The sequence below is a fragment of the Parasteatoda tepidariorum genome, chromosome X2 (genome assembly GCF_043381705.1).
Source record: "Parasteatoda tepidariorum isolate YZ-2023 chromosome X2, CAS_Ptep_4.0, whole genome shotgun sequence".
Lineage (NCBI taxonomy): Eukaryota > Metazoa > Arthropoda > Arachnida > Araneae > Theridiidae > Parasteatoda > Parasteatoda tepidariorum.
In genome coordinates this window covers 28,604,505-28,621,909 of record NC_092215.1, presented here as the reverse complement: position 1 = coordinate 28,621,909, position 17,405 = coordinate 28,604,505, and the positions used below count along the sequence as shown (strand labels likewise).

Genomic DNA, 17,405 nt, shown 5'->3' with positions numbered 1-17,405 from the left:
AAGGAAGTACGTTAGTTTCTCGCTTGATTTTCATTTAAATTAAAATCTTTTAAGTTGGAAAACTATATGGAACTGAAAACTACATTTAACATAGTTCTAAAGAAAAGCATCACGGAAATTAAAAAAAATATTTTTATTAAATAAGAGGGAAAAATATTAAGAAAAGGGAAAATATCGTAGCACATTCCTATACAACTGAAAAGAGGAGGAGAAGGAGGGGAGAAGGGCCAAAGGCATGAAACCGGTCTCTCCCCTGATGGCGTATTCGAGCGTTGCGATCGCCACTAAATACAGAACGTGTATATAGAAACATTTGCAGCTAATAACTAACTATTTGGTACTTCTAAAATATTTTTAAAACTGAATAATCCGTTCTACCCCTTTTTCCTTAGATTTTTCAACTGAAGATTTAACTATTTTGATGTAAAACAACTCATAAAGTAAATGAATCTCAATAAATTTTTCGTTATGAGAGTGTTCTTTAACCATTTCTCTGAAAATATGCAAAATTTCATATTGTTTAATTAAACAATTTTGGAGTTGTGAGAGTGAGATGTAAGCTCGGGCAAAAATTTGACGGCAGTATCTTTTTTTTAATGCAAGAGTGAAAAAAATATAACTGTTTTGATTTCTCAAAATATATTTGTATTTTTACGAATATGTGTGTTCACAGAAACATTTATATATTATTTTTAATATCACGTATTTTTAAATAGGTACTCGGTATTTACATTTTTTTCACGTCAAGGATTTCGAAACACGAAGTTGCTTTTAAAAAGTAGTAAGAATACTTTTTGAAAACGAAATTTTTAATTTTAGAATTGATTAATATAGTTTTAAATTAAGAAAGTCCAGTTAAAATATTAAAAATTTCGTTAAGCTACTTAAATTTGAAATGGATTTGACAGTACTAACCTGATTTGTTAATACCTTATAAAATTATTTACCTTTCCTATTGTTTCACAAAGTCGCCACTAGGTGAAAAACAGCGGGACTTTCGTAGCGGCTACCTAGGCATTTCCTTGTCCAAAAGGTTAATGACCGTTCGCTTTTATTTTTATTTTTTATTATTAAAATAGCTCTAGTTTGGCAACAATGCAAATTGAAAACAAGTATAAGTGACGTAATACCTGTTGGTGAAGTCTTGTTGATGCTTGATATTTTCTGTATTCCTCAGGAAATAAATTATCTCTGAGAAATAATTTTATAAATTTCTCACGAAAAGCTTGGAAATCTCGCCAGCCTTCTCTTTTTTTCAATCGAAAAAAAGGTTTGATTCAATTTTTGTTGCTAAAAATACCTGTTTTTACATGAATCATTTGAGAAAGTGATGTTAGAAAACGATCAATTTCATTAGAAGTAATTAATAGTTACTTACTGTAACGTAAATTATTTTTAGCTTAATCATTGCTAATTTTCAGTTGAATATTGACATCTGTATCACAAAATCTAGAAATTTGGTGAGATTTTCTAAGGAATATTAGCACTTTTCACTCTAATTGTACATCTAGAATCGCTTTATTTATTATTAGCTGTCTGTAAAAATAATTCAGTTTTAAATTTCTAACAATGAGTAATTAACGTATATATACCTGAAATTTATTTCGATTTCCGAAATTTTTCACCCTTACATTTTATAGTACATAGTTAGCAAGCACTAAGAATGAAGATAGAGTGGTTAGATTTGCTGTTCCTTAAATGCAACATGAAGTAAAATAAATAAGGACAAATAAAATAATTAGAAAACATAATCTTCCTACTTTATAAAAACATCATTTGGTATTGATGGTTATAAATAAAATGTTATTAGGGCAGATAACATTGTAGCAGTGTCCTAAACATAAGTAAGCTTATTTAAATGTTATAAGCACAAATTAAAATAGTAAGAAAACAATAAATTGTTCTATTCACAGATTTTAAATTTCATGGTATTTTTGAAATTATTGAATATTTTGTTCTTCATCTGATATTTTCAAGGAATTAACCTCACTGTTGATAAATATTTTATGATATAATCTAAACGTAAGAACATAAAACAGTCCATCTTTTGTATGTTTATAATATAATTTATTTACTTTTTCATTTAACAAAAGTTATATCAAATAAAATATTAGCAAACAAAATAAAGTTTTCACACATTAAATATATTTTTTGTATTTAATATGCAAAATATAAGCTTAATCTGAAATGTTTTGTTTAACTGAAAATTTCAAAATATTATAACATTTTCGTTTGTTAAAGTATTTAATTATAAAAAAATTGTTTTTCTGCTTTTTAGTGCCCAACCCATTGCACAGCTTGTATTGAACTGTTTTTTTACTATTAGAAAATATTTTGTTCCAGTACAGCTGTCAAAAATAAAGTTGTGAATAATTGACTATATTTTGTTTTTTAGCAGACTGATGGTCTGACTTTATAATTCAATATTAAAATTCATCTTCAAACATATATTACTTTTTTTTATGGGGTTAAGGTAAGGTGGATAGAAGCATGTAGAATTCATAATGGAAACAGTAAGTTCAAATGGAGATAATTTGAACAAATTCTTTAAACTAATTATCTACAGAAGTAAAAAAAAATTTTAACTGAAAAATTTATGCCTATTTAAGCTACATCATGATATTTATTTTAAAAATATATGAGATCTGATTCATGATATATATTTGTTCATATAGATGAACAAGTCCTGATTTTAACTAGACTTTTTATGTTTTATTTATTGAAAATAATTGTCCTCATAATTATTTCTAACATTGATTATAGCCTTAGTGCAGAATTTAGATACATAAAGATGTGAGGGCATAATATTTTCAAGACGAGAATATTTCTTAGAGCATGATAATATTCTTCTGAGATTGAAATTTAAAAATTAATCAAGAATATTGGTTTTCCTTATCGATAAAATTTTTTTTTACCACACTTCTATCTGAAATGCAGTTCATTATTTTCAAACAGATAAATTATATTTGGAATAGAAATTTTTGCTTAAAGTTATAAAACTTGTGTATCGAAAAGTATTTTTATGAAAAATAAAATTGTTTACATGAATGCATTATTATTTTTATTTATTTATTCTTTTGCACCACACCTGTTATGTTTTTCTTTTCTTTATGTTCTTATTTGTTCCTTCCCTTTTGTGGTGTAGAGGTCTTTCTGTAACTCTGGCCATTGGAAATATACATATATATATATATATATAAAAAATTATTATTTTTTGTTATATAATGTAATAATGATCATTCTTTACAATTAAAAAAAACCTTTGTTTCCTATGAAAAATATGACTCATTTGATGCTGATTTCACTTTGGATATTACTAATTTAAGTAATTTGAATATGGTATTATAGACCTAAAAATTTAGATTAAGTAGCCAGTGGCAGATAGGCTCTAATTACTCAGTAATCACTCTTTCCTCAAACTTAATGAGTCAGTGACTTACTTAATGAACTTAATGAGTCAGAGATATGGATAGGTCCTTTTCATTTAATAGCCACCTTTTGCTAACTTTTTTTTTTGCTTAGATTAGGAGTGCACCACCTTTTTGAGTGAAGGGCCACTTGCACAGCAAGTCAACTAACGAAGGGCTGCACATGTATTTAGACATGTTGACGGCAAATCTAGAAATATTTATTTAAACATTAGTGTTTTAATTTTTTTTATCAGGAAAATTAAAAGCATTCGATCATTAGAATTCATTTAAAAATAAACAAACTAATACTTTAAAAAAGAAAAAATTCAATTTTTATCTTATCAAAAACAGATTTATCTAAATAAATAAATAAGCATTGGAGAAAATAATTGTTTTGTTTTTTTATCATATCACACAATACAAAAACTCATTTAAAAAAAAAATCTAATGAAAAAAAAACCGCAATGCTCAGATTGAAAACAGGAAAAAAATTTAGTTCATATTAAGTAATATAAATTCAAATTCAATATTTTAATTGAAGAAAATTTATAAGGTTTAAAAGAAGCTTAACATAAAAACAAAACTGTTATAGTTCAAAATATAATTCAATACTTATTTGGTAATTTACTTTATTATTATTTTTTATTATTAGATTTTTTTAGTATAAATGTTTTTTTTCTTCTCTTTTACCAAAAAAGGCCACTTAAATATATAAATTATAAAAAGTGAGCAGTATAATAAGTCAAGTTTTCCTCTACTTAGCGAATTTCTCAGGTTGCAATAACATTGCATTTAAATTAGGGATGTAACCAGTATTTGGCCCTCTTGTCAAAAATTCAGTTGTAAAATTATCGGCTAAATATTCAGCCAGATATTTTTTAGAAAAGTATTTTTTAAAATTTTTTTTAAAATTTTTTTTATGTATGATAAATAATAACATAAAATCGTATTTTTAACTATATTTTAGTTTTGTTTATTATAAGAAAAAGTTTTTACACAAATTTTAAAATCCATGTTTCTGCTCATGGCTTGCAAATTTATCTTCTAGAAGGCAAATGGAAAAAGGAAATTTGAAGAATTGAAACTAGATTGCTTTATACTGAACCACAAGTATTTGCACTTCAGATTTTTTAAAATTTTTTTAAAAATTATATTTAGACAAGTAAATATCTTAATTTTTTTCGATACTTTTAGTTCTAAGAATTGAGAAAGATTTTTTTCATTTTTGCTGTTTTTATTATAACTATTAGTTTATATTCACTTTTTCCCTGTACTGAAATATAGATAACCAGTAACAATAGAAAACTGCGATTTTAAGAGTTAAAGTTTTGTTTTAGAAACCAAGAACAATTTGTTTTTTCTGTTTTTCTTTTAATTAACTTTTCTTTTTATAGGCATTTTTATTATGACACAGCTTTTTTTTTTTTAATGAAAGTTACTAATAAACTTTATTTTAAAGTATTTTTTTTTCTTCTGAAAATATAACGCTGTGAAAAATTTAAATTGAGATTTTCAGCATAAGATTTTCATTAAAAAAAAATTAAGAACATTTTTTTTTTATCTAGCCTTTTTCTTTATTTAAAAAAAAAAAAAACTTTTGTCTACGTTTTTATTATAATAATGCAATTTTTTTTAAGAGCATTTCTGTTACTTTTTCTGGTAATTGGAAAACTGAGATGTTCAGCTTTAAAATTCTCTCTCGAAAATTAAGATCGAGTTTTAAAATTCTGTTTTCTAGCGTCTTTCTGCATTGATGTACTTTAAACATAAAATGTTCTTCAAAACAGGGGGGGAGGGGTAGAAAGAACTAACTGATTGCATATTTAGTTTTAGGTCACCCCTTTTTTTGTTGACTCGCCATGTGGTGAGTGATTATTTTTATTTGTATGTTATTACTAATTTTAAGACTGAATCATCATTCATTGATAAGTTATGTATATTAATAAAAGAAAAGATATTAAGAAATAAAATTTTTTGTAGGTACTTCTCATGGCGAGAATTAATCCTCGAGCCAAAAATATACCATCTAAGAATGAATTGGTTGTTTCTAATGAAGAGAACTCTCCTTTATTAAATGCATTCACTAGAGCCTTGAGCAGTGCATTAGACGAATCTTCAGAGCGTCTAATTAGGGCCAGTAGACCTAGGAAAAACAAAACTTGGAAATATCAAAAAGCGAAAAATGAAAAAGTGAAAAAAAGTAATTGTGTTTCAAAATCCATCAAATCTAGTGCCAAGAGTGATTCTGATTCCAGTTTGGACAATTGGATTGATCATCAAATGGATGTTAGTCGAAAAGTGTTCAGCCATTGCACTGATTCTGATGAATTTAATAAGTCTTTCCCCAATTTTCCTGAATGGAGAACTTGTTTAAGTATTGGTGAATCTGATTCTATTACAGAGAGTGCCCATCGTACTCGCATACCTAGAAGAAAACGTAAATTTAAACGAATGGCTATCGATTCTCCTGCCAAAAATACATTCATACCGATCTCTCGTAGTGATGTGCTGTCTCCTAAAAGTAAACGAAATCGTAATCCAAAATTGCAAAAAAACTTAAAAGTTCAAGTTAAAGGCAACAATGTCTCTAAGCTGCCTTGTCCACGAATAGCTTCAAAGATGAAAAGAGTGTGCCCAAATGTATCCCGTGAAAGCAGTGCTTATGGAAAGCGAAAACGCAAAGTAAAGAAATTTGAATGTAATTTTTACAATCCAAACCTGCACCCTCTTACTTGGGAATCTGCTGATTTTGTAATAGATAGTTCTGAGTAAGTAAATTTTATATATATGAAGTTTCATTTTTTTATGCATTTTAAGACCTTTTTTTATATATTTCTGGTGAATTGTAAAACTATAAAAAGGCTAATTTAAAATTTATTATATGTTTCTAGTAGTCTTAGTATATATAGTACAAAAACATTTGCAATATTAATGCAGTCGAACCTCACTAACGTGAAATTGCCGGGACTATCATAATTATTTCATGTTAACTGAATTTTGTTTTATCTGATTCTTTTTATCTCTATTATTAATTCATGTTATGTACTGCATTAATGTATGCAAATAATACCATTATGAACGAAACAAATAAAAATGAGCTTAAAAGTTTTAACTACATTATTAAACTATTTTATTTTTACTATTTTATATATTTGCCCATCTGCTACTTTTAACAAAGGAAAAAAAATAGAAATAGGATTTCTCAAAATGAATGATTGGTATTTTTACTTATGTTTATAAATTTGTGTAGTTTTTTTTTTTCAAAATATTTAAAATTTATCAAAATATTACTAGAAGAATAATTTTTCCCTCATTTGTGTTTCCAGAGATTGCCTAGCTTCAAGACACAGTAGTAGTGAAAGTGAATGTGAACTGTCTACTAATGATGAAAGTAGAGAAGGTAAATTTCGTTGATGAATTATTTCCATTCTTTTTTTAAAATGATTTTTTAAAAAAAATAATCATGGCCTATTTTTTGCTAAAAACAGTTATTCATAAGTGATAAGTAAGTAAGGCTAAATTTTATACTCTTTAAAAATGTCTAGCTATAATTTTTTCAATTTTTGAGATTTTGACTCCCCTATGGAGTCTGTTGGTGATCATGATCATGGGTTAAAATCTCTTTGCCTTACTTGGAGTTTTTCATGGTTTTCCTTTCCTTGTTACCAAATCCTGGGTTAATTCCATCAAAAAGTCTTCCACAAAGGCTATTTTATCCCTATGCTTGTTCCAGGAGTTACATTGTCTTCTGGGTTGGCTTCAAAATTACTAGGCCTTCTAAGTTGAACATTTGTTGTCGGAAACTCAGAATTGGGTCGACTGTTCAATGTCCATTACAAAGTAAAATTAACTTAAATTTTTTGAGTTTTAACGAAATTAATTTGTATTAATTGTTCTGAAACATTTTCTACGTTTAAGATGAAGTGTTAGCAAATTATTTTTAGGAGAATGTTTAATGTTTTGATTTTCAAATTTTTTTTCTTTTTCTAAGAAAATTATGTAAGTTGAAATCTACATTAATGCTCAAAATCACCTGGTTAAGGGTATAATCTAGAATTTTTTTTTTTAAAGCAGGTCAAAATTAATCTGAAGCTCTTTTCAATAATCCCATGCACCCATTACTGTGCTGCATGGTTTCTGTCACTGAGTTAACAATTTACTAAATTTCTGAGGATAAAAAGTACATTGTAAAATATTAAAGGAGTTTAAAAATTGTGATCTTGATTTTTTGTTCTTTTTTTTTTGTGGTGTTTTTTAAAGGATGGCCCACTCCTAAATAAAAACGTCATATTTTAAAAGAATGAAATACAGCTTCTAATTGAAAATACTTTGAATAAATAAACTTCATTTGATCAACAAACAAAACTGTTTTATTTCCAGTTTCTATACACCTATAAGGAAATCAGTGCAAAGTATTATGTTTAGTCCATTTAGAGTCAGAATTTCCTTTATTTATGTTTTAAATTATAAGCCTCTATCTGGTTGTTAAATTAGTGGATGTTTTTTAATTTATTAAAAATACATAATTTGTTATTATATAGAATTATTATTTATTTAAAAGCTGATGATGAGCAAAGTGACTTTTTTTGTGAAACTGGAGCATCACACAATGTACTTAAATCAGAAGAGGAATGTGATGATGATGATGAAGATGAGGATAGTGATGATGAAACAGGCTTACTATGCCACCTTCTAGAAGTGAGATTTGATTACATCCCTGCATTCCGATCTATGCATCAAAGAAGTCGGAAAAAAATGTATGAAGCATTAAAGGTAAGTTCTTTTTTCTTCAGTTTAAATTTTTCTTGGTGTGTTTATTTAATGAAAATGTTAATATATTTTGCTAAAATTATTATTTTTTTAAAATATAATTGTTTGCAAAACATTAAACTCATTATAATTCGAAAGAAATCTGTAAGTAGTTCTCTTATTTATATATTATCTAAATTCAAGTAAAATTATAAAATTAAAAATCATATTAATTGGAGTTATACTTGAGTTGAGGTTCTACTTATGCTCAGGAGTGAAAGTTTTCAGAGTTTTGACAGATTTCCGACTTTTGAAAAAATATTTAAAACAGATTGATGTAAAAGTTAATCAATAATAACAAGACCATTACTCTAGCTTTAATTATGCCAGTAAATTCTGTTACATGTGATACATTCTATTAAGTTATGTGCTACAATTTTTTCAGTTTCCAGAGTTTTTGCTCAACAGAGGTTTTACTGTATCTCTTTTTTTGACTCCTAGTGTATTGATTCTAATAACTTTATTTTGGACAAAAATCATAAAAAACATGTGTTTTGTGTGCTAATACTAGATCACTATCACACTATATAATAAAAATTAGATTAATTGTGTGTTATGTGTTACTTGAATAAACAAAATTGTTAACTATTATTATGACAATTTAGAAAAAAGTTGAAGAAAATGGAGGAAATGTAGAAGCTAATCAGAAGAGACTTTTGAAAGCAGTAAGTATTATGGGAATTGATTTATATTAACTCATATAAATATTAATTGTTGCCTATAGTAATTTTTTTTCTGTTGAATATTTTACTAGTTCAAGTTATATAAATCATCCTGTGGGACTACACAATTTTTTGTCATGTATTTGTGTTTAATGTAATATAATAAAATATGGCTCTTCTTGCTGTATTTCTTTAAAATTTATAACCCTTATAAGAGATCAATTATTTAAAATAGTAATAATGGTTGGCCAGTAGACCAATAACTTTATATTGGTTTATTAATGCATATTGAAATAATTTTTTTCATAGCTTATGAAACTTTACTATGACTACTTTTATTCTAAATATCAGCCTTATCTTAATTATTTTTTGATCATTTTGGTTATATTTCCTCTGTTGCTTTTGGTCATTTAAATCTGTCATTTAAAGTGTTAAATCTTACCTGTTGCGAGGCCATGACCAAAACTGTACTCTGATGTCTTCATAATTACTGTACTTGACATAATTTTATCAACTAAAATTAATTGTGAATTTTATCTCTGATGTTTGAAAACAATATCATATAAGGTAATCATTTATTATAAATAAGTTTTAGTTCTGACTACATTTCTGTAGGATTTGGACCACGCATGTATTGCTTGGCAGGTTAAAGTCTACAAAACTCCAATCCTGTTTTAAGTTCCTTAGAAGTGCGACATACATTAATCCACTCGAAAGAGGCATAATGAATTAAGTTATATCAGTATGAGACCATATAGACTTTTGTATTTGGTTTCTGGGGCTAAAAGAAAATATGCTTATGTGTCAAAACCCTATTTTCAATAGCAAAGTTAAAAGTTAACATTTATTGTATTCAACCTATGTCCAAATTATGCTTTAACAAAAAAAGCTTACAAGTAAAAAATAATGAGTTAGTTTCTGTATTAAAAATATAATATTCTATATAAATTTATTAAATTGAACAGTATTATTTTGACTATTACAATCAGTACTTAAAAGTGAATCTTTCATCTCTTCAAAAACTATTATATAAATGCTTGAAATAATTTATAAAGCTTTTTTTTACCAAAAATTTCTTTCTTTATAAAATTGTTGTATTAATGCTCGAAAAATTTTACATTGACTGTCCTTTTTTTTAAAGATACATACATATATATATATATATATATATATATACAGTCAAACCCCGCTATAGTGAACCTTCAAGGGACCGAAATTTTGGTTCACTATAACCGTGAGTTCACTATATCCGCTATGCGGGCAATTTAACTAATGGCTCCCAAATTCCTCCCTTTTATTACACTTCAATCAAATAAATGACTGAAAAATATTATGTAGTAGCAAAAATTTGTTATTTTTTATTACTCTTCGTCCTGCGTACAAAAAAAAAGAAGAAAAATTAGTAATCTTTAGCTGTTGAGCAGTCCTCAACATCAGATATGGAAACATTTCCCGACTCAGAGATAATTTTTCCTGAATTTCTGTTAATCCACTTTTTAAACTTGTCTAACCTGCCATTCGAGAACATAAAAGTAATCTCGTAAAATCGCTTAGCAAATTCATTGACATTTGTCCAGATACTGGAAGATTGCGGCTTCTTTGAATGCTGAACCACTTCAGTAATGCTTCTTCAATACCCTTGTGATCTGCTTTTCTCAACTTTTTTTTGCCATCTAAATTTTTTTCATGAGTAGAAATTGTTAATTGCCTATTTTTCCATATGTTACGAACTGTAGGTTTGGATAGTTTATATTCCCTGCAAATATCTGCTNTGATCTGCTTTTCTCAACTTTTTTCTGCTATTTAAATTTTTTTCATGAGCAGAAATTGTTAATTGCCTATTTTTCCATATGTTACGAACTGTAGATTTGGATAGTTTATATTCCCTGCAAATATCTGCTTGATTACATCCATTTTCAATTTTTCTGATAATGCCCATTTTATCATCAATGGAGAACATTTTACGTTAACTGCTCTCCATAGTTAAATTTGAGACACTTGTTTGCAGGCTTTTTTTAACTGAACTGAGAGCAAAAAGGAGTTGAAATGAGGGCCTTATCAACACATATTAGTGTCCAACNGCGCTGATATTTCGGTAATTTCATGGAATTAGGCTTAACATCAAAAAACCCTCCGGCCCTGGGGAGACACACGCTAGAGAGACTGCCGGCCTCAGCGGTAAGCGCGCTTTGCGTCGCGAAAGGGTTAACTTTTGCTTTGATAAAAGAGTGTGTACTAAAAGGGAGCAGTACAGAGCTTCTGGTTATAGTGAACCGAAATTTCTTGAAGGTTCACTATAGCAGGGTTTGACTGTATATATATATCTTTCGCCAGTTTTTAATTTAACAATTAAATTTTGAGCTAACAATAGCATATGACAACTGTTATTTGAGAAAGTTATATTTAAACCTTTATTGATTTGCTTGGACTAGTTGAAATTCCTGTAATAAATACTATAACTCTTATATTACAATCTGATAATGGTGTTTCTCGGAAATGATTTGTTTCAACTTACTTATGAAGCGGACAACACCAACAATTTCAGTGGTGGTTAGAAAGAGCATTTTGCGCACACTTATTAAACTTGTTTTCTTATACAACTTCATACAAAAGATAATTTTCAGCAATTATTTCAACATTTTCACTATTTTGTTAAATAATGGTAGGAAATGTCTTAAACAAGTATAAAAATTCTTTCATCATGTTAATATTTTTATATTTTATGTTGTATGTAATTTTTAATTCAAAATTAGCAAATTAGTTGTCTTGTTTTCCAATTAATAACAATTAAAATTATAATGTATTACAATTTTAAATAGATTTTTTTAATGTAGTGATCATTTTTAAATTGTTATATGTTGTGACTACTTAAGTAGGATTTTAAAAACACTACATTTTAATAATAGTAATAATGACTTTTGTTTATATTGTTGTTCTTTAAACATAACTGAAAAAAATCAGCTAATTTATTTTAAATATTAGGTATTACCAATATGATTCAGTTTTTCAATGTAATTTAGTGATTATATATTACTATTTTAGTATCAATCATTTTCATATCTGACTGAAGAGGATTTACTAGCTGATGTGATATTCCAAAATAATCATGTAAGTAATTTTTATCTAATTTTTAATAACTTAGTAAACTACACATTTTGTGTTTTTTTAAATAGTAAGCTCTTATTATATATATATGATATATAATTAGAAAATTTTAGTTACACTTAAGTTTTTCTCCATTTTAATTTTATGTTCTATCCTATGTTTAAAATCTACAATTTTAAATATTATTTGAAATACTATGGTTCCTACTAAACTCTGCTTTGATCTTTTTCAAATTTGATTAGTTTAGTGCTAAACTAGGCTCTTAGGTAAATTATGCTATTGATTTTTCTTTTGAAATTTTTGTTTGTTGTATATATTTTGTTTTTATTTCAAGAAATATAAAAATTGATTTTCTATAAAAATGTTATTTATTATTGAAGAGTTCTCAAATAATTATTCATCAACATTTTTCTGCAAATACTTTCTCATATGGAAATTTGAGAATTAACACTGTTGTATGTTCTTCAGACTTATCACAGTACTTGAAAAACCTTGAATTTTGTTGGGGGAGAAATCAGGTCCATGAATAGTCCTTGAATTCTGCAATAGGGTTCTTGAAAAGTTTTTGATTTTCTCAGAATAATTTTTAACTAAAAATATCTTTCCTGAAAAAGTATGAAAAAAATTTCGAGTGGAAATCAAATTCCAATTACTTCCCTCCTTCTCATCTTTTTTTCATTTTCTTTACTGAAGAATAGTTTATGGTCAAGTGGAAATCCAGGAGTTCAATCTAAATTTAAAAAAAGACCCTTTTTCTTTTTTACCCCTCTCCTGTGATTCGATAACAAAATACAAGTAATTTGTAGAGAAAGTAATCATGAACAGAAAATACAGTCAAGCTTTGTTTACGTCGACTCGAAAGGAGACAGAAAATTTGTTCACATTAAAAGTAGTTCACATTATCTGTTCAGAAATGTTTTTTGATGAAAATCGTACAATACAGATACATTTTCCATTATCTATATCTTACCTATTTGTGCTTTCTAACCATAAATTTATATTTTATAAATATCTAAATTAATGTATATTTTCTTTTAATAAATTTTTTTATTTTGTGCTTTATATTAAATTAATAACTTTTATACATCTCATAATAAATGCAACCAATCACTTTAAGAAATAAAATTAAGTTAGGGGAGAAAAAATATTCAGAAATAGCTCGCTGTTTTAGTTTCTTATTCACACAAGCTATCTAAAAGTGTTTTTAACGTATCAATTGTGTCCAAAAAATTATTTGAATTTTCATTTTGCATGACAAAAGAACAAATAGTTTTAATCGCTTTCTAAACGTTCATCAGTGGACAGTAAACTAATGAAATGTAAGAAAAAGTTTTGCTCCACACATCTTCACCTATAAAAATGCAATTCAGCAATATAAATTTTTTAGAGCAACCTATGAGAGTGTGGTTGAAATTATTACCCATTTTGATCAATGGATCAATATGGGTGTCATTTCTCCAGAAAACATGCTTCACGTGCTCACAGATGAAGTGAAAGAAAACTCTTTTCATATTAGGGTGCAAAAGGTTGTTGTAAATAAAGTCGTATGTTGTTTCCTATAACGAATTGAAGATTGCATTAAAGTGATTTTCAAATCATTCATCGGGATTTGTATTTGGTGTTGTATAAATCACACATCATGATTCACATTAAAAGGATTTCTGAATTCATACAGCATGATATACATTTAAGTGATTTCCAAATCATGCTTCATAATTCTCATTTTTGTGATTTACAAGTAATAAAAGGATTTAAGAACTACCATTCAGGATTCTGATTAAAATGATTTATGACTTACGCATACCGACTCTAATTCAATTATTTCTTAAATCACAAATCGCGATTTGTATTTAACCAAATGATGCAGTGCTATTCGTTTAAAAATAATTTAGTGAATCGCGCATCATGATTTGCATTAAATTGATTTAGTGAAACACGCAACATGATTTGCAAGAAAGTGATTTATGTATCAAGCTTTGCGCTTTAAGTCTTGTTAATGTGTGTGTTTTTCAAAATGTATAATTTCCTATTTATATTATCCCAATTTATGAAACATACATTGCAATTCAATTTTAATTTGCAAGTCACACATTGTGGTATCTAACTTACACGATCATAGAGTCTTACTTCGTGTTTTATAATTTTCATTTACATTTACCATATCAGGATTCCAATACACGTGCTTAAACAATTATGCATACTGAATCATATTCCTGAAATTTCAAAAAACTTGCTTCATGATTCCGTATCAATTTTAAAGAAAGTAAAGTTTGTTAAGTCTTAGATTGTTATCTGATAAATCTTGTACTACAATGGATCTTGTGTTCAAAATAAAATACATTACTGATATGAGGTAAAAATGCATTAATAAAATTGAAACAGATATACTAAATGGATATATTTTGATATTTTATCTAATTATGTATATTTTCAATTACTTGAAATTTGATTCGACAACATTAAAAAAAGGAGTTCTTATTTTAATAACCTTACAATTACATAATCAATTATATCAAATTTTTTATTATAATGCTTGTGTAATGTAATATTGCGCAATTAATTCTAATCTGCTTCATTAAATTCTTCCTGAAAATTATTTTTGATGCTAGTTTTTAAAAGTTGGCAGGTATGCTAATGTGAATTTTGATGGTCTTCAAACTGATTTGAAGCAGCAATATAACCATCAAACCATTTGCATTGGTAGGTGGTGGCTACACATATTAAAAATGCTACAACTATTGAACAATGTGAAATTGATAAATTTAATATTACATTTTTTTATCAAATAACCATTGTTCTTTCAAAATATTCAATTTGTGCTACTAAGTAATTACAAATTCTGGTTAATATACATTTCAGCATACTAATTGTGTTACTGACTAGGTTCTTGATTTTGTGTTCTTAAAAAACCTTGATTTTTTTGTTGAAAATTGAGAGTACTAACTCTAAAATATCATTAAAACAAAATCAATTTGCAAAACAATATATTACATTAAACTATACACTTAATATTGTAAATTCTTTATGTTTCTAGAAAATATAGGATTTAATGTTGGAGCAAAAAGTGCTAAAAACTCAAAATGTGCTTGATATTAAAAGTTAGAATGTTATTTTATTTATTTATTTTTTGATTACCTAATTAACTTTTTTCTCGTTAAGTGCTGATATCAGTTATTCAATTAACCACAAAAATAAAGTAATGCACTGTTTAATGATTGATGATAAATTCATAAATTTCTTTTTGAGCAAATATTTCTAAAAAAATTTTTTTGTCTTGCATGAATAATTTGCTTTTTTGAGACTACAAACATTTGCACATAGTTTTGGTTATTTGGAAAAGATTATAAACATTCCAAAAGGGCTTTAAATACTTAAATGCTTTTTGTAATATTGTTTCTAAAACTTGCCAGACTTTATTTTTTTAATGTATACTGTATTTTGCAAACTATATTTTCTTAAAACCAAGTTGGAAAAATTTTAGTTTTTTTTTTAATTCAAAAATGATATAGTGATATCAGATATTTTATTAACTTCATCTAGCATTTTATTTAGTTAAGTTCTTCAATGTTGTTATGAGTCTATAACTATTCAATAAAAGTTTATTAATATTTTTCACATATTTTTTCTCCATTATTATTATGTTTATTCTTTGTGTTTGGATGATTTTAAATTTAAAATGTTTTATTATTTATCTTTTATTTAGTCCTCCAATGTGAAATAAGAACTAGTGTAATGCATCACTGTCTTAGCCCTGTGAAGTTTATAGAAGTGGATGTTATTCTTATTTTTGTCCCTTAAGGAGAGTCAACTGTTACTTTTGGGTCAATATTATTATTCTACGTGTCTTGATGACCAGTTTCAGACCAAGTTTAAGAAATTCTCAATCTACGTAATGAATTACTGATCTTCTATAACTTTCTTCACTTCTCTCTTGTTATAATACATATTTTGATACAGATGTTAGTTCAAACTTTCAGTAAGTAAATTTTTTTCAAAACATTTCTTCAGTAATACATTTCGATTTCAAAAGTTAAATTTTCTGAATTTAGAAATAACCCTGGTTTAAAATATTCTGAAAGACTAGAGGATTTAAATCACACAAGAATACTGTGGAACTCAATTCAGTACTTTTTCTTAAAAAAAAAAAATAATAATAAATAAATGAAAACATCTTAAATTTTAACATAGACTGAATATGAACAGCTGACTCCCTTTAAGTCTTGTCAGATTTCTTATTAAAACTGAAACTACACTTTTTGATACTAATTTTTGTATAAAGCTATTTTTTTATTTATATATAAATGTTTATTATGTGATAATAAAGTTTTCTCAGGAGCTAAATTCCTGATTAATATATAAACTGTTAAAAAAGAGTGTTACGAAGTATGGTACTTTTTTTTATGTGAGTAAAGTTTTCAGTTACATTCTTGGCTGATATATTAAGTAAGTTCTAAACTTATGAATGATATTGAGGATAAATAAAAATTTTATGGCTCTTAAGATTTTGTGTTCATGAAGGTACTTAGTCATTCTTTCTAGTTGTCCTAATTTTGTTAAATAATTTAGATTTTTTGTAAGTTAAAAATTATAAGACTAAAATATATCATGCTTAATATTTAAAAAACTAGTAATTTTGTATTATATTTCCCAGCTGCTAAAATTCTGATTAATATAAAAACTGTAAAAAGAATGTTAAGCAGTAAGATTCTTTTTCTTCTTTTTTTAAAATGTGAATGAAGTTTTCAGTTTTACAAGTTCTTGACTTATCAATGATATTGTGGATAAATATTATTTTTGTCACTCTTAAGATTTTGTGCTCATGAAGGTACTCAATCTTTTCAGTTGTCATATTATTGTTAAATAATAGTGCATAGTTGTATGTTGAAAAGTATAAGACCAAAAAATATTATGCTATATACCAAAAAGGTAGTAATTTTATATTGTATTATAAAATTAATAATTGACAAGTATTCTGTTAACCATAATTTCAAAATCAACTTTCATTTTTACTGAAAACAGTCATTTATTGAATTATTATGTTAAAATAAGGTGTCTGAAACAAATTCATGCTCATTAAACTATGATTTGTGTTCTTATTCAAAATGAGTAAATCAGATCAAAGCTTAACCCCATCCTGCCCCCATCAGTGGGTATCCGGAGAATACTGTAGACTCTAAGTACATGCACGTGACCTCTCAGTAAAAAAAAAAAAAAAAAANGAGGATTCAAAAAAGTAGGCTTGGTGGAGATCCATGGCAACATCAGAAGGCCTCTAGGAATTTAGTGAAATCTTGAAATTAACAACAGTAGTTACTCAGAAAATAGAATTTAGGAGTTTGAGTGTTCAAACATAATAGGCAAGACATCAGAAAAAAGGTAACAAACATATTGTGATGATGAAAAGTACCAGAATTTGTCC

At 26.7% G+C, this 17,405-nt stretch overlaps 1 protein-coding gene across 5 annotated transcripts; it reads left to right on the top strand.

The window, feature by feature from the left end:
• Positions 1-1,092: 1,092 nt before the first annotated feature.
• LOC107443343 (G patch domain-containing protein 2) lies at positions 1,093-17,207 on the top strand. Of its 5 annotated transcripts, none has more exons than XM_016057171.3 (8): positions 1,093-1,270; positions 4,459-4,520; positions 5,391-6,178; positions 6,737-6,810; positions 7,972-8,183; positions 8,825-8,884; positions 11,924-11,989; positions 15,690-17,207. In XM_016057171.3, the coding sequence occupies exons 3-8, from the start codon at positions 5,400-5,402 to the stop codon at positions 15,705-15,707; spliced, it is 1,209 nt and encodes a 402-aa protein (XP_015912657.1). In that variant the 5' UTR covers positions 1,093-1,270; positions 4,459-4,520; positions 5,391-5,399; the 3' UTR covers positions 15,708-17,207. The 5 variants fall into 5 exon arrangements, with proteins under 5 accessions (XP_015912657.1, XP_015912658.1, XP_015912661.1 ...); XM_043041046.2 differs by having other exon boundaries at positions 1,139-1,460; XM_016057172.3 differs by lacking the exon at positions 4,459-4,520 and having other exon boundaries at positions 1,095-1,270.
• The last annotated feature ends 198 nt before the right edge of the window (positions 17,208-17,405 follow it).